Below are 17,986 nucleotides of genomic sequence, written 5' to 3' on the forward strand. Positions count from 1 at the left end.
AAACAAGATCCGGAAAAAAAAATGAAAGAAAGAGAAAAAATAAAGGAAAGAGTCCGAAAGTATCAAATCAAAAAGAAAGATTCTGCAAAAACAGTTAATTTTTCTACCATTATGAGTGTTCAAACAAAAGGGAAATTGCTCAAGAAAGTCCAGAAATCATTGCCCAAAGATCCCGCACAACGTTACGAAGTCCTAGCCACATTGCTGAATGGATCATTCAACAAAGAAACTACTCTTCCATTAAATAGCGTGAATAATCCAGCTTTAACTGAAGTAAAAATAAAAGTAAAAAGGTTCTACTGCGAAGATGACATTAGTCGACTGTTTCCAAATGTTAGGGACTTTGTATCAGTAATTGAAAATGGAAAGAAGATTAAGATCCAAGTTCGTTACCTTCTTTTAACCATGAAAGAAGCGTACCAACTTTTTAAACATGATCACTTAGATATCAAGATTGGATTAAGCAGGTTTTGTGAACTACGACCAGTAAACGTTCGATCTATCGCAAATTTGCCTCATAATGTATGCGTTTGTACTTACCACGAAAATATGCGATTTGCTTTGGATTCCTTGGTGAAAGTTGATCGTTTACTGTTGTCTAACATTAAAATTGGGAAAGATATGTCTCAAAATTTTGTTTGTAAGGACTCATTAAACGATTGTTTCTACAACAAATGCAACAAATGCAAAGATCTAAAGTTTTTCCAGCAATTCCTGGCCACCATTGAACCCCTTAACTTTGAAACAAGTTGGTACCAATGGCAGAAACCAAATGAAAAGCGTTACGCTGTAATCGAAAAAGTTAAAAAGTTTGGAAGTGGTAAAGAATTGATTGCTCACATTATGAGTATGAGAGAAAAATTCACAACTCATGCCAATATCAAGGGTAACCAATCTAAATGTTTTAAAATAAGCATTACTAAATCCATGAATCCATCATTGAATGTTGCTACTATTCAGGTTGACTATGCAGAAAATTTTAAGTGTTTTAGTCAGAATGAGCCTCAAGCAGCACACTACGGCCAAAATCAAATTTCTCTTTTAACTGCAGCTATTTGGCAAAAAAATCTTAAAACTTTCACCATTGCATCTGACTCTCTGGATCACACAAAGACCTCCTTAATTGCAAATTTGGATAAGTTATTGGAGTTTATTTCATTTAATACCCAAGAAATTCACATTTTTAGCGGTAATGCTACATCGCAGTTTAAAAATAAAGTCGTGATGAGCGCAATAATGCACTTTGAAAAGAAATTTAACAGAATAATATTTTGGCATTTTTTTGCAGCAATGCACGGCAAAGGAGTTGTCAATGGCGTTGAGGCTACTGTAAAGCGTTTGGCAACCAACAGAGTAAAGTCTGGAAAAATTGAAATCCAATCAGCTAATGATTTTGTGAATGCTATTTAAGACATAAATGTCAAAGTTCTATATTTGTCAGAGGAAGAAAAGTCAGCGCGCAATTGTGCACTCAAACTATCTCAAATTATCCAGCAAGCCAAAAAAGTGAAAGATATCTCTAAATCCCACTACTTTTATGTCGGTAAGAGCCAGATCATAGCGGAAAAAACTTCACCGTGACGTATTTAGTATTTAAAACAAATAAAAAGATGTAACCATTTTTATTTTAAATTATATTCTTATTCACTTTATAATTTTGTTTTCCTAAAACAAATGGTTTGTAAATGGAATTAAGGGGGCGTCCTTAAAGTATGTCACCCAATATTTGTCAATTTTAACCCTTGCCTCCTGTCACAAACGATCAGATATACATGCACCCCTCTCTCATTAAAAGTATGTCGCATATTTCAGCACACACACACACACACACACCCCCCCCCCAAAAAATAATAATAATAATAATAACACAAAACAACCAACAGCAAGCAAACCTTTTTTCACGTTATTGAAACTAAATGAAATTAAATATTTTGATTCCATCCACTTTGGTGTTTTCAAAGTTGTTCGAGCAGTTTTAGCGTCAAAATCTTTTTAAAAGATTTTAATGTTCTCTCGCCAGCCGAATAAACAAGAGGGGACGTTTATTAATTCCTTAATTTTTTTCCGAATCCTCAGAGCTTATTAGGACCCCCCCACCCCCACCCACCCACCCCGTTTAATAATTTTGAAGCAATATAAAATATTTTCTTATTTTTTTACTTTGAGAAAAAGTTTCTCTCAATATTAGATGAAAATATGAACAACCAACCAATAAAAATATTTTAAGCTTTTTAAAACTTTGACCTTCCCGTTTTATTAAACGTTATTATTAAAGTTTATTAGATTTTAGAAAAGTTTCCGACCCTCCTGTTTATTAAGACCCCACCCCCTCCCGTTTATTCAGCAGGGGAGAGTAAATAGTTAGCAGCATTTTAAAAAATTAAGCGGGCACATAAAAATTATAAGCGTAAGTAAAATTTTCGAATAACTGTAACATTTTCTTATTTGAATAACTCAATAAAAATTAATAAAGTTGTCATACCAAATGTAATTTTTTAAGTTGCTCTTGCGCTTCGGAAAAAAAGTGTTAACAATTTAAAAACTTCATTAATATCTACAAAAAAATAGGAGCGGTTAAATCCTGATATGCGGATGACAAAAGTAATACTTCAAAACAATGTTTTGAAAACACACCGCGTATATCTTTTTAAATGGATAATTTACGGTTGTTTACTTAAATCGTGTTAAAACGCTTCTCCAATTTAAAAAATTTTCGAATTCTTAAAGTTCTTTAAATAATTATTTTTCTCTGTAAATTCATTTTATAAATGATACTCAATTTAATTTAAAATTTTTTTGTTTTTGCTACTATTATCAAAGAAGTAATTTGTATTTAAAAGAAGTTTATGTGATAATTAGTATTATAAACACAATTAAGGAGACCATGGAATTGCTCTACACCTTTTCAAAATGTAATTGAGAACTTGAAAATTGTAATTCAGAAAAGTAAGACGTGATTTAGAAATACAACATGTAATTTAGAAATCGCGATATGCAATCAAGAAACACAACATGTTTGAAAATTCACCGACTCAGTTAAATTATTTGTGTTTTATTTATTATTCATCTAAAATCTCAATTAAATTTTTCACAAAAATAAAAAAAATTTTAATTGACACCCAATAACATTTTTCCAGTTACCGCCTAAACCTCAAATGTCTTTTTCATTTTGTGTCATTTCATTTCATGACTTTATATATCCTATTGATACTATATTATTTTCAGCCATAAATTACAATGTATATTAGGACTACAAAATTCAAAATACAAAGAACTTTGTCTTCTTTATACTTTCTTTAATTACAACTATCATGTTCTCAATTACATTTTTTTGATTTCTTATTAACAACTTTCATTTTCTCAATTACATCTTGAAAAGGTGTATATTTGTGAAACGTCAAAGGGTGAACAAAGGGTGAACAAAGGGTGAAACGGATAACTTTGAATTTTGTCTTGCACAACAAATTCAATTTTTTCTGATTTCAAAACACTATTTATATTTGCACTTACTTTTATATATTTAAAAGTGCACAAAAACCTTTAAAGATTTAAATCTTTAAGAAACGTATTTTGAAATTTAGAAATGAATTATGAACAATAATTGATACACTTTGGCATTAACTCTGTTAATTTATATATCTATACCTTATATAATATGTTTAAACTATGTTTAAAAATCCAAGGACAAGGTTGTCTTATAATAGAACTGTTTACTTTATTTTTTTATATTATTCAAACAAAAAAAACACAAACAAACGCAATCTGAAATAAAGAAACTTTGAGGTCAGGAAGAAATACATATGTAAAATAAATAAGAAAATCTAGATGTTAAATTGATTCAACTGTTGAATATTATTAACTAGTCTTTATGCTATATTTACACTTATATTTGGAATCGTTAAGTTTATAGTTGAAATCCCAATTGTAGCAAGTTTATTGGAACAGCTTTTGTGAGTTACTCCATCAACAGTGCTAAGAGATTTTTTGTCTTCATTATTATTCAGCTTTTCGGTCCTAAAGATACTTTCTTTCTCATAAGTAGTGGGTTTACAAAAACGCACATTAGTTTTTTCTTTTCTTTTTTTCTTTGTTGAAACAAAATTTGTTTGAGGCTTAATTCTTTTGTTGGAAGCAACTAATGACGACGTCTTTATTTCTTTCACTGAATGATATTTTGACATTGCATCAAAAGTGTTTATTGTAGTTGTTATCTAAAATAGATTCCAATATATATGTGTGTGCGTGTGTATATATATATATATATATATATATATATATATACATATATATATGTAAATATATACACATATATGTATGTGTGTATATATTTATATATATGTATGTGTGTATATATTTACACACACACACGCACACACACACACACACATATATATATATATGTAAATATATACACATATATACATATATATATAATATATTTAATTGTGTGTGTAAGTGTGTGCGTGTGTTTAATGTAAAACTAATAACTGTTAAAAAGATTGATATGGTTCATTACTCACTTGTTTTCCAATGTATTTTAAAGCTTCAATATCCAAGTTGCTACAGTTGTTAACACGGTGCATCAAGGTATGGAGCAAGTTCACTGTCTTAGACTTTGTTTCTTCAAATTTTGAAACTTTGTGTAATTTCTCTAGGTTGCATTTTATTGAATTTATTTCGTTATAAGAGTATCCATCCTGTAGTTCAACTGAATTTTTAGCTTTATCATCAACTTTATTGTTCACAGCTAAAAAGTCCTTAAGCAGATGTACACGTTTACACAAAGTATTTTTTATGAGAAAGTCAGAACAATTGCAATGGAAAGTATGTGTACATACAAAACAGGTTATACACTGCAACCGACAACCTACTGTATTGCACTTGTCTGACAGTCTTGTTGCAACATATTTATTTTGCCCATCTTCAGAGTTGATTAGGAAAACATTTTCATCAGAAGTCTTGTTTATGGCTGTATAAGACATTTTTTTACTACTCAAATGTCTGTCATAAATGTTTTGCATACGTTGTGTCAAAGAACCTTTAGTTAATTTTATCAAGCGAGAAAATAATTTATCTCTTGAAAATTTAAGAAGATTCACAAGAACTGTGTCAACACATTTATTACACTTTCCTTTTAAATAGTTGTATTTAAAAGTTCTATGGAATGCCTCAACAAACATATTTGTATTTATACCTTCACCAACGCGGTAGCAATAGGCCCAGCTTTTTGTCACACAAATCCAGTATTTTAAAAAATACGCTTTAAACTCACTAGTAGCATGGGATTCTAGCCTATTAATGAGGGATGATAATTTATCTTGGAAAAGAATTTCATTTGTTTCCTCAAGAACTGTTCTAAGCATTTTGTAAACAACTGTTTCAATTTCAAAATTTTTAATTTTTTTTCGCAATTCTTCTTTCCATGCTTTGTCTACATGCCATGCACAGTATAACCATTTTGGTTGAAGATTAAAGACTTCAAAAAAAGCATTGTAGAACTGTGGAGCTAAGTCTGTCATAAACCATTTAGGTTGTATAGTCCCAACCTCATTTTTTATTTTTTTGAAAAAGACTTTAATGAATGATTCATTTTCATGGTTAGCTAAACACCAAGCAATTGGATGACCTTGACCAAACTCATCCATAATCAGTAGAGAAATCAAAAGAAAATTATAGCCAGTTGTTCCATGTGTTGAGTCGCAGCATAAACCGTTACTCCCAAATTTTTCCAGCATTTCCTTCTGTGCCTCTGTCTGGATTACTATGATAAAATCTTCATCTTTAAACTCGTGCTGAGATGAAGCTTGGCCTAAAATATAATTTTTTATAAAAACGATTTTATTAAGATATTAAAAAAAGAATTTTGTTTGCTAAATTTGCTAAAATTGCTAAATTTTTGCTATCAAAACCTTTTAAATAAAAATACAAACAAATTAATGCTATATATTTAACATAGCATTTGACATTTTTCAACTAATATTTTTAGCCACAATTAGCAGACTTACTTGCTTTATTATCAAAATTGAGTAACTCGATTCTGAATTCAATATTATGACTTTGATTGAGGTGTTTTCGCAAATCTTTGATTTTATGGAACCGATGTCCACATTGAATACATAAACAATTTCCACTGTGACTAACATCGCTGACTCCATGGAGCTTGATCATGTGTCTTTTTAAATCATATCGACGTGTGAAAGTACTTTTACAATTGTCATATCCACAAGAAAACAGAGAAGTCTTCATTTTTCATTGTCAGTTATTGTAGACAACCGTAAATTATCCATTTAAAAAGATATACGCGGTGTGTTTTCAAAACATTGTTTTGAAGTATTACTTTTGTCATCCGCATATCAGGATTTAACCGCTCCTCAAAAAAATCTGTCAGTAGAGTCACCAGTTATTGAAAATTACTTTTGTTAATTACTTTGAATGAATGAGTTTTAATACAACTGCCGTTCTTTTGTTACATAACTCTAAAAAATCTATCACGAAATAATAGATATAAAAATTCCACGAAAATAATCGCAAGGTAACGTAAGTGATGTAACGTAAGTTAAAAACCTAGTATCAAGAAAACAAGTATATCTTTCTTTGCCGGTCACCTCTGATAATTTTTTTTTTATCATTGTAATTAGTATTGAATTCTCAACATCTTGTAAAAATTTCTAACACGATCCGGATTAATGGTTCGCAAATATTCGACCTAAAAGTTGCAACACTTTTTTTACCTTGTTTTCTGCGTAACGTAAGTTAAGTGGCATTTTCGGTAATAAATTCGCCCTCTTTTAGCCAGACTCAAAACTTTTTAGCTTGTTTTATTCTTTAGACTGACAGCTTTCATAAAAATCAGCTAAAAATTTAATTTAAAGTTTAAATATGCAAATATTTGATAAAGTTGTTGCGCGTGTAACGTAAGTTAAAAATGGAATTGCCCAAATATATTCACTTAGACCATGCGACTAATTATTAAAATTATTCAAATAGATTCATTCAATGATTAAAACTATTCAATAGAGTTAGTTTCGTTTGAAGCTTTTTATCATTTTTTTTTCTTTCAAACGCTTTTTCTACCCTTTAATTAAACTTTTAAACTCAAACTCTCGTACACCTCTTAATATAACCGTTACGCTGGTAAGTAGAAATATTTTACATTTATCCATTAGTGACACATTCAGATATAATTTTTGACATTGGTTGAGTTTTTAATTTATTTTTATGATGACACCATTGTTGTATTTGTATAAGACATTTTAGCTCTATTTTAACTATTATCAAAAGTTTAAATACAGCTAAAATGTATATGTGCGTGTATAGTAGTATGTTTATGTGTGTATTTCTGTATGTATATGTATGTATGTTTGTATGTATGTATGTATCTATCTATCTATCTATCTATATATATATATATATATATATATATATATATATATATATATATATATATATATATATATATATATATATATATACACATATATATATATATATATATATATTAGGGCTGTCCAAAAAAAATTTTTTTTTCAGATTTGATTGCATAGTTGTTTATTTTGTGCCATTTGACATAGTAATTAACTGTGCAAAAAATCTTTCCAATCAGATAATGTTTAGGGGGTGCTCAATGACCATAAAGTTTTACGAAAAATGTGAAAAACATGGAAAAAGTAACAAAGTTCCACAAATTTCTAAAACCCGGTTAATTAGATTTTTCAGATTTGATCAGTTTTAATTATCTCTAAATATTAAATTCTGAATACAAATTACAATCCACATCCACTTTAGACTGGTTTATTAGCAGAGAAATTAATGAAATAAAATACTGCAATACGACTAAAGTTCTGCGGTTTTTGTTATATCAGAATTTTTCCAAAATAAAACACTAGGATTTTTGACTCTTTGTCATTGATTAAAATACGAATTATAAACAAAAAAACATATGAGCAATTAACATTTAATTATCGTAATGTTATAGTTCGTGCAATGTTAATGCTAGCGAGGACTATAACTCTTCAGAGTACACTTTCTGGCATCTGGCACTCGCTTTCTGTGATCCTCAACCACCTGAATTAACCTCTGCATTTCAGATTCATTCCTTGTAATCGATTCATTAAACATCGACATTAAAGCCACAGATCGTTCGGCAGCATCATTTACTACTTTCAATGAATATACTAAATTTTTTCCTTCTTGGTATTCTGGGGAATCATTCCAGGTAGCTGGATCGTTGTTGAACAGAAAATCAATGTCAACCTTCATTGACCGCAACGCACTTGCTGAAACTGATGTCACCAGCATGTCCAGAGATTTCTTCTCTAGACTTTCAATGTTCTTTAATTTGATCAACCTTTCAGACCAGTTCTCACCGTGAAATTTCATGTTGGAAATCATTTTTCGCTTCTCTTCCGTTTGAAGTTTGTTTGAAAACAAAGCTAGTGGGACCAATTCTGGTGAAAGGTACCACAAATGGTTTTGAAAGTTCTTGACTGCTGCTTCGGAAATCGTTTTATTCACAACTGCAAACTGCTTAAGTTGCTGAAACAGAAACAAGTCATTAACTGGAGCATCGCTGGCATTTGTGCATGATATCCAAGATTTTACATAAACCAGACTAGCAAATAAGCAAAATTCACAGAGATTTTTTTCCTCTTTTGTGGTCAACTTGAACTCTTCACGAAATAAATAAATCTTAAAACAATAAATAACCTTGGCCATCTAGCGAGCCATGTGATAAGCACTAGGGATCTTGAAATGATAATTTTTCTCTTCTTGATCAGGCAGTTTTCCAAGCATTAACAGACAGAGATCCATGACTTCTTTGTAGTCATCCCTTGGCATTTTAACATGCAGGTTTTCTTTGAGGAATGCAATCACTTCATTTTGTAGTTCTTGCACCAGGGGTATTTTCATTCGAATGTCATCCAGAGGTTTAAAATTTCCTTGATTAACTTTGGGCCAATATTGCTGAAATCTCTGGAAAAGAGGTATGTTGGGACCAGATGATGGTCAAAATAGTGATCCAAACGCTCCTGCTACTATGATCTCATGAACATGGTGTCTGCAAGCGAAATATAACAAATTTCTACCTATATGTTTCTCTAGAACTACACATGCACCATTTTTGGAGCCAGTGTTAGAGGCTGTAGTATCAAAACTCATTCCAATAACATCACCAATTATGTCCCAGAAATTAAGCAGATGAATAACTGCTTTTGCTTGGGCTTCTCCAGTTCCAGCTGATAGTTTTGCTATTCCAAGTATTTTGTCAACATTGTGACCTGTCACACCTACAGATAGCCGGTCAACATTTGCTTTAGGGGCTGCAGAATTTGTACGATCTATCATCAGTTTGCCATCCCAGTGGACGATTAATGGTGGTTTGTCCAAATCGCAGAATTCAGTTCAAACAGTGGCTTCAATATTTGATCGATGATAGGTTCGTTTTCTACGGACTGTAGAACGTGACAATGATCCATCATCGAGGTTCTGTCCACCAGCCCTTGCAATTGCTGCTGCTAGTATAGTAAATTTTGTGTCAGATAGATTAATTCTGTCTAATGTTGATGAAACATCAGGCGAGTCAAGAATTGTATCTAAGATACATTGTCGTTTTGGAGTACTTGCTAAACTTGATTCAGCTGACCCTGAAGAACTTGCTTTACTGACTTGTTGTCTGTAATAAACAGGGATTTCTATCTCAAAATCTCTATCAACCATTTTGTCATTATCAACAGCATCGTTATCGTTGTCATCACTATAACTTTCGTCATGTAAAGGTTCAATAACAGGAACTATTGCACTCGCACCAGATTGTCTTTGCTCTTCTTTTAGCTTTCGTTCTCTCTCTGCTTGTTTCCTTGCTTCATTTCTTTCTTCTAATTTTGAAAGTTCTTTGTCCTCTCCAAACATCACCATTTTTCTCTGACATCTCTGATCCAATAAAAATTCTTTATCTTCTTCAATTCTGATCATGGTTTCAGCATCCTTGTGGGCAATGTCAAAAAGTAGGCCAATGGTGTCTGTAAATGATTTTTCTCTCGATTTCTGAGAATCTGACAATCTGGATTTATTTTTTTTTATTAATTTAAATTCCTGGACTAAAGTTTTCAACTTTAAGACTACATTCGGATGAAATGCTGTCGGAATACGGGCTTTATTCCAAATAATAATCAGTTCATCAACAGTTGTTTTAAGACTTTCAGGCACTGACTTTTTGGTTGAATTAAGATGATAAAAAAATGTTTTTAAAACATCAGATGTTAAGGGAAGAACTTTATCTGGAAGATTTGGCTCTGGTTGTCCAATTAAAAAGATTTTGGTTTGAAGTCGTCTAGAGATAGCAACACGAGATGATGCTGCCATTTCAATGATAACTGAAATATTATGAGAACATCAAAACTCAATACCATATTATACAAACTTATCATTCAGTTGTTGGTTTATGCAGCTGCAGCAATATATTATAATAATTATTACTAAAGAAACTAAATAAATATTTTCAAATTAGAAATTATTATTATCTGCTCTTAATAACAAACAATACACTACCAGACTACCATGCTAGTTTTCTGTAATAGGTTACTAAGGTTAGGTACTATCAAAATATTAATACATTTGTTGTCAAACTGAAATTCCAAATAAAAATAATATTTATACTTGTAAACCTTTTTATTCTGTTTGAACAAATTCTAAATTGAGTTAAATAATAGTATTAAAATTATAAATACAAATTTTAACAAAATGATATAAACACAGTTGTTTTAAACACTAGAAGACATTTTTTAGTCTGGTGCCCTGATGACAGTTAATCTGCTGCACTTTAATTAATCTATATAGCACGCAATCAGACAATATTTCAGTGGAAAAAATCTAACTAACCAGGTTCTAGAAATTTTTGGAACTTTGGAACTTTTTACACGTTTTTGACGTTTTTCGTAAAACTTTATGGTCATTGAGCACCCCCTAAACATTATCTGATTGGAAAGATTTTTTGCACAGTCAATTACTATGTCAAATGGCACAAAATAAACAACTATGCATTCAAATCCGAAAAAAAAATTTTTTTCCTGTGTTCACATGAAAAAAATTTTTTTCTATATATATATATATATATATATATATATATATATATATATATATATATATATATATATATATATATATATATATATATATATATATATATATATATATATATTTTCTTCTTTCATTTTTTCAAATTTTTCAAATTTCACACCTATCGTTTATCTTCCACTTAACGATAGGTGTGAAATTTTCTTCTTTCATTTTTTCAAATTTTTCAAATTTCACACCTATCGTTAAGTGGAAGATAATCAAACATTGCAAATCGTACAACCCGGCCACAAAATGTTGCATGCTATGCCTGCATGAGAAGTACATGATTATTATGTTTAATGAAGGTACCTTATTGAATAAGAAGAACGAATTGGTTTCAAAATGCAGGCATAGAAATAAATTTCTTCTTTCGAAATTTGATACTGGTGACTAGGCCTATATTATTTCTTTCTTTTCTTTTCTTTCTTTCTTTCTTTCTTTCCTTTCTTTTCTTTCTTTCTTTTCGTTCTTTTCGTTCTTTTCTTTCTTTTCTTTCTTTTCTTTCTTTTCTTTCTTTTCTTTCTTTCCTTTTCTTTTCTTTTCTTTTCTTTTCTTTATTTCTCTATTGCTTTCTTTCATTTCTTTACTTCTTTATTCCTTTCTTTCTTTCTTTCTTTCTTTTCCTCCTCTTTTTCCTAATATGACGTCAGAGCACACGATACAGTAATTTTTGCAATTTGTAACGGTTTTTATAGATTTTTGATTTGTATTTCATGGCTGATGATTGCCGCTAGGCATGAAACTTTAAGTACCATACATAGTTGTTGTTTCTTCGTTTTATATATATATATATATTGCTCTATTTACACAAAATATTGAGCACTCTTATACGAACAAGAGATATTGTATTTGATAATAATACAACTTGAAATAGCTATATATATATATATATATATATATATATATATATATATATATATATATATATATATATATATATATATATATATATATATATATATATATATACATATATACAGAGTGTCTGCCAGATCAGGGGAATTCAGGGAAAAGTCAGGGAAATCAGATATCTGCAAAAAATCTAGGATAATCAAGGAAATTAGGCTGAATTTTAAAAAAATCAGGGAGAAATCAGGGAAAATGGCTCTTCATCAAACTTACATAACTTAATTAAGTTGTACATAGTACATGTAATATAAAAGTTTATTTGGCAGATAGTTTTATGAACTTCACTTGCATCAAGCGAATCTTGAATCTTCACTTGCAAAAATGTAAACAATTATACAACCCATATTAAATGTATCAATACTTGATACATTTAGTGTGGGTTGTATTATTGTTTAAATTTTTGCAGTTGAAGAGCATTTTTCTAAACGAATCTAGGTCAATTTTTGTGAAGTTGAATTTGGGTAACTTTAAATTAAATCAAGGAAAACAGGTAGAAGATCAGGAAAATATCAGGGAAAAGTCAGAGAAATCCACCTAAAAATATTGGCAGACATCCCTATGTATTTTGTATATATTGCATATAATATATGCCGTATACAATATTGACATAATATATGCAGTATATAAATAAATGGTATATGCAATAGCATATACAATATGACATATACATTTCATATTAAGCATATATAACATTTATATTATATTATATTATATATATATATATATATATATATATATATATATATATATATATATATATATATATATGTATATTCATATAATGCATATAATTATAGCATTTTATTAAAAGGGACTTCGACTTCTGAAAACTATGAGAAAACTGTTCAAAATTTTGGGAATCAGGAAAGTAAGGTTTTGGATAAACTATTTGTTTTTTTGTTTTTTTTTTGTTTTACTACTTGTTATACATTGTATATGTGTTACACATACATACATTGATTATGATGCTGACATATATTGACAAAGGAAAACTATTTATATTTTTTGTAAAAAAAATTAATTTGTGTTTTAATTAAAGTCATAAATGGATGAAGGCTTTAAAAAAATACATATTTCATGTTACAAAAATACACATTTCTACTTTTTTATGCAGATGATGAATTCCACAAAAATCGTAACCTTAACTTGATTTTATAAACTAATTTTTTACAGTATATTTATGGCGTAATTAGCTTTAATATGTATCTAATCACAAGAAAATATTAAATAAATGAATAAATAAGTTCGCTAATTAATGTTTATGGTAATTAGTGAAACCGAGGTATGTTTACAAATTGCCTGGGAATTTTTTGTGAAAAATGCAACAACAATATATCTTTAATTATTTAATGTTATAAAATACATCAACAGGTAAGAATGGTATCATTTTAAAGAAGAAATGTTGTACAGTAAATATGTAAAATTAGTTTTTAGAAACTATTAGGTAAATTTAATAATTTAATTGAATTTAAATCGATATTGTATTTCATTGATTTTCTGTGATTCTGTCACGAAATAATTACAAAACTTTATTTTATTATTGTTTCTGGCAAACATCAAAGTAAATAACTACACATTATCTTAATATTTAAAATTTGGAATAAATTGTATAAATATTGGATATATTGTTTATGCGAATAAATGTTTAATGTGCATGACGGAATCACACAATATCGTGACGGAATCACGCAATATCGTGACGGAATCACACACTTTTAATTTCAATTTTACATGCTTAATTTGTACGGAGTTTTCTAATGTTTTACCTTTATATTATTTGCCAATAAATATATCTACTATTAGGATTGTTCTTTACAACTATGCTGCATCAATTTTCTATTGTAGATATAATTTATTAATTATTAATTAAAACATTATGCCACCAAAAAGTGCTGTCAAAAGACAGCGAATACACCGTGCAAAAGTTAAAGAAAACTCTGCTATGCTCAAAGCCGCTAGAGCAAAGGATTGTTTACGAAAGAAGAGACGGCGCTCAGAAATGGATGACGAAAAGGCAGCTGATTTTAAAAAGCGAGCAAAGCTGGCCACTCGTAAATGGCGTGTTAATAAATCTCGTTCCTTGGCTACACCTTTTACTGCAATCGAAAATGAACTTCCTTACAAATCGTTATCGTCCTTTGGAAAAGCAAGAAGGAGAGTGCTCTTCCCAAAAGTCCTCGAAAAAAAGCAGCCGTAGTTCGAAAATTGGCCAGTGATATTTTGAATATTGAAGTAAAGGGTCCTTCATTAGTGACAACAGCAGATTACTCATGCGTTACTAACTTTTATAATAATGATAGTATATCACGAGTAATGCCCGGAAAGGCAGACGTCGTTACAGTTTATTCAGATAGCGGCAAAATTAAAATGCAAAAACGTCATCTTGTAATGACTGTTGCTGAAGCATACCAGACTTTTAAATCTGAATTTCCAAATTACATTATCAAAAAATCCAAGTTTGCCTCGATGCGTCCAAAGAACGTACTTTTAACCAGTGATATGCCACAAAACGTATGCGGATGCAAATACCATAGCAACATTATTTTGTTACTGGACTGTTTACATCGTCAATATCCACAAATATTTCCGACGTATTCGGAAATGAATTTGTATCAAATTGTGTATGTAATTCACAGCAAGAAGCTTGCATGTTTAACAAATGCGGTATGTGCAAAGATTTTCGACTTTTTACTGAAAATTTCACCAGTAAACTTGAGAATACTGATGATTCAGTGACCTGGTATCAGTGGAATCAGGACAATGATAGTTATTTAGTAAAAGAGTTGCAGGAAGGTAGTGTTCAAGATGCAATTGATTTGATCTCATCTCAGCTTATTGCCTTTCTACAACATGTTTACATAAAACGTCAACAAGCGATATCTTACGAATCACAGAAAGCTGACGCACAGTTGCCTGACAGTACATCTTGTATCTTGCAGATGGATTTCGCAGAAAACTATACTGCGACTTTTCAGGACGAGATCCATTCAGTACACTGGAAACAAAAACAAATAACTGTATACACGATTATGATTTGGCATCGCTCTGAAATAATTTCAAAAATATTTGTCTCAGACTGTCGTGATCATGAAAAACATTCCATCGCCGCATATACTGCGAAAATTCTCGAGTTTATCAAGCTGTCTTTACCCACAGTTGATACTGTGCAGATATGGACCGATGGACCAAGTAGTCAGTACAAAAGTAAATTTGTATTTATTCTGTCTATAAAATTGAAGGAAGTTTCTGATCTACAGCTACAGTGGAATTACTTTGCAACCAGTCATGGCAAAGGGCCAAATGATGCACTAGGTGGCAATGCGAAGCAAATTGCCCATCGTCAAGTGTTATCCAGAAAGTTCGTAATACAAGATGCTTTATCATTTTCTGCTGCTGTTAAATCTGTACAGAGCAATATAAATGTTACTGTCATTTCACCTAATGAAATTGAAACCAAATGCAATGAGCTGAATGCTGATATTTTGTGGAGTGATGTACCGGCTGTTCCAGGTACACAAACTGTTCAATGTGTTATTCCGCAACAGAACAGCGTTAAGTGTAAGATGTACACAAATGCTGTGAATGTAAAACAGCATGTTATGATTAAAACTACAACAGAAACTATCACTCCAGCTTTAACTTCTATAACACCTAGCATGGATTTTATTTCTACGCCACCGACTGTGGATGCTGGTTCTATGCCACCGACTGTGGATGCTGTCAGTATTATTCCTAAAGCTTAAATAGTTAATAAATAAAATAGTTAATTAATTAATTGAATGAATGCTAATTGTCTAATTTGATTAAGAATGGTTAACTGTTCTGTAGTCATGTTATTGACTTGCCTTTTGAAATATTACAGTGAGTAGACAGTAGGTGTTTGTTAGTATGGCTAATAGGTGATTCCGTCACACCATTTATGTGATTCCGTCACACATACTTTAATATAAATATAGTATTATCTATTAAATAATTTATAATTGTTTCTAATTATTTGCAAATGGTATGTATTTTAACACACACATACACTTGTGAAGTTAAGCAAATTTAAATAGGAGAGCAGAAATGTGTTACTATAATAATATACCATAAAATGCTTGTCCATAAATTGGTGATTCCGTCACGCATATTATTATATTAATATTATATGATTATTATGTATTTATAGTTTTTTGGTATTAGAAGTATTTCAGGCCAATGTGTGACAAACACATATATCATATAGAATAACAATATGCACATTACAGTTTTTTTATTTTTATAACATAAATGTGGAAAATAAGCTCAAATCGGTGATTCCGTCACGATGGAATTCATGAGATAAAGGTTTTAAATAACACTCTTTTCCATGGCCTTAATAACACAGCACAAAAATGTGCTAGAATACCATTTTTACAGCAATCAATTCACCTACAGGGATAAATAACATGAATGTTTAAAATTTTAACTCCAAATATTTGAGTTCCATAACACCTTTATCCATGTATGTCTTCAATTTAAAAACTAGATTGTGTTTTTGAAACCAGTTTTCCAATAAAATTCAAATGCAATCAAATATTATTTAATTATTTATGTATGTTTATAGAGAAGTTAGCAGCTTTGGAGTTAAGATTAACAGAACCGGAGCAAAAAAATAATTTTTTAGAAGTTCAAAGTTTTTTGGATAATGAAGATATTGTTGTTCCCCCTGGCCTTCCAATGGAAAGTAAGGAAGATTTGGAGAGGTTTAACCTTATGATACAGATGAAATCTGAGATGGCTCTCTATAAAGTTTGAAATTATTTTTTGTATTATAATGTTTCTAGCAGTCTTCAGGTTGCGTTTAAACTAGTAACTATTATTTTATAAGATCAAAGATAAGTTTTTTATAAGTCTTATAATTGTAATTTATCAAAGGTAATTTAATAATACCTTAGTTATATTATACCGCATTACATTTTCATTTACCTTTGAAAAAATAGTTTAAATAAAAAAGTTGTAATATGTAGCATTATTTGTTTTTAGGTCGAATATCTGCGTTCTATTGGCGGTAAAGTTGAACGTCCAAAATACATATGATGTGTGTTGGGAGCCATGTTTTCCAAAAATTTTAGCGTTTTATGTAATCTAAACGGATCTTCAAGTAAGATGATAGCTACTGGAATGGGCAAGGTTAAGTTGCGATTACATTTTGTGTTAAAGTGCTTACTATGTAAGTATTACTAGTTATGTAAATTTTTAGTCTATTAAATCAACTGTATTTTTATATTTACAAAAATATGTTTACAACACTAAGAAAGAATATAATATGTTAGTACTTATGACAATTACCAGTGTTGTCATTAGTTGTGAATTTGTAAGATATTATATTCTCCCTTGGTGACTTGAACTTATTATCATATGCACATATTTTTAAAACTGCTAACCAGTTAATGTAATTCTTGATTTGCAAAGTATACGTATAAGAGCTTAAAAATAACTTAAAAATAATTTATATTTAGACAAAAAATAAATTGAGTTTTTAAATTTATTTTCATTTTATTCTTTTAGCAGCAGTAAGAATTCAGTATCTTAATTCCAAGGATAAAGATATTTACCCGATGGTTTCAAGATGGTTTCAGGGCGCAAATGATCAAGGAGATGGGCGAATAAATAGACAGACGAAAAGCAAGGTTATAAAAAATCAGTTGCAGTTAATCAATGAAAAGAATATTTAGTTATTATTTTCTTTTGAAAATTTATAAAAGCTTATTTTTCTTGATTTTATTTATAAATCTAATTTTTCTTAATTATTATTAATAATTATCTAATAAATCGCCACGTTTTTAAATATTAGCGTTTTACAATATTGTTTTTAATTAAAGTTGCCAATATTAGTTTCAAACCTTTAATAATATTAACTACAATAATAGAATATTTTTAGTTCTTTATTTGTAAATATTTTTCTTTAATGGTCTGGAAATAAAAGTGTAATAATAAAAAA

The 17,986-nt window shown here is 29.9% G+C and overlaps 2 protein-coding genes and 1 long non-coding RNA gene across 6 annotated transcripts in view; 2 read left to right on the top strand and 1 right to left on the bottom strand.

The window, feature by feature from the left end:
* Positions 1 to 17,986, top strand: part of LOC145184359 (aldehyde dehydrogenase, dimeric NADP-preferring-like) — a 54,591-nt gene that overhangs the window by 3,370 nt on the left and 33,235 nt on the right. The window lies entirely within an intron of this gene.
* LOC149885585 (uncharacterized) lies at positions 3,811 to 11,875 on the bottom strand. Of its 2 annotated transcripts, XM_090093443.1 has the most exons (4): positions 11,425 to 11,875; positions 6,006 to 6,853; positions 4,521 to 5,809; positions 3,811 to 4,211 (listed from the first exon to the last, which is right to left on the bottom strand). In XM_090093443.1, exons 2-4 carry the CDS (start codon positions 6,244 to 6,246, stop codon positions 3,867 to 3,869), a joined length of 1,875 nt encoding a protein of 624 aa, XP_089949569.1. In that variant the 5' UTR covers positions 6,247 to 6,853; positions 11,425 to 11,875; the 3' UTR covers positions 3,811 to 3,866. The 2 variants fall into 2 exon arrangements, with proteins under 2 accessions (XP_089949569.1, XP_089949570.1); XM_090093444.1 differs by lacking the exon at positions 11,425 to 11,875 and having other exon boundaries at positions 6,010 to 6,297.
* Positions 6,969 to 17,907, top strand: LOC149885586 (uncharacterized). 3 transcript variants are annotated; one of them, XR_016454287.1, is made up of 5 exons: positions 6,969 to 7,134; positions 12,822 to 12,892; positions 16,610 to 16,794; positions 17,029 to 17,215; positions 17,554 to 17,907. It is a non-coding gene; the product is annotated as an uncharacterized LOC149885586 (long non-coding RNA). The 3 variants fall into 3 exon arrangements; XR_016454288.1 differs by having other exon boundaries at positions 12,836 to 12,892; positions 17,554 to 17,906; XR_016454286.1 differs by lacking the exons at positions 6,969 to 7,134; positions 12,822 to 12,892 and having other exon boundaries at positions 15,952 to 16,794; positions 17,554 to 17,902.

Source organism: Hydra viridissima, unplaced genomic scaffold (genome assembly GCF_058129835.1).
Source record: "Hydra viridissima isolate aposymbiotic clone 2 unplaced genomic scaffold, HvirCarnegie_v1 scaffold_7, whole genome shotgun sequence".
NCBI lineage: Eukaryota > Metazoa > Cnidaria > Hydrozoa > Anthoathecata > Hydridae > Hydra > Hydra viridissima.

Coding starts and splice junctions, on each gene's coding strand:
- LOC149885585 (XM_090093443.1), bottom strand. CDS start 6,246: ATGAAGACTTCTCTGTTTTCTTGTGGATATGACAATTGTAAAAGTACT. Junction 5,810..6,005: donor CAATTTTGATAATAAAGCAA/GTAAGTCTGCTA, acceptor ATTATATTTTAG/GCCAAGCTTCATCTCAGCAC. Junction 4,212..4,520: donor TAAAATACATTGGAAAACAA/GTGAGTAATGAA, acceptor AATCTATTTTAG/ATAACAACTACAATAAACAC.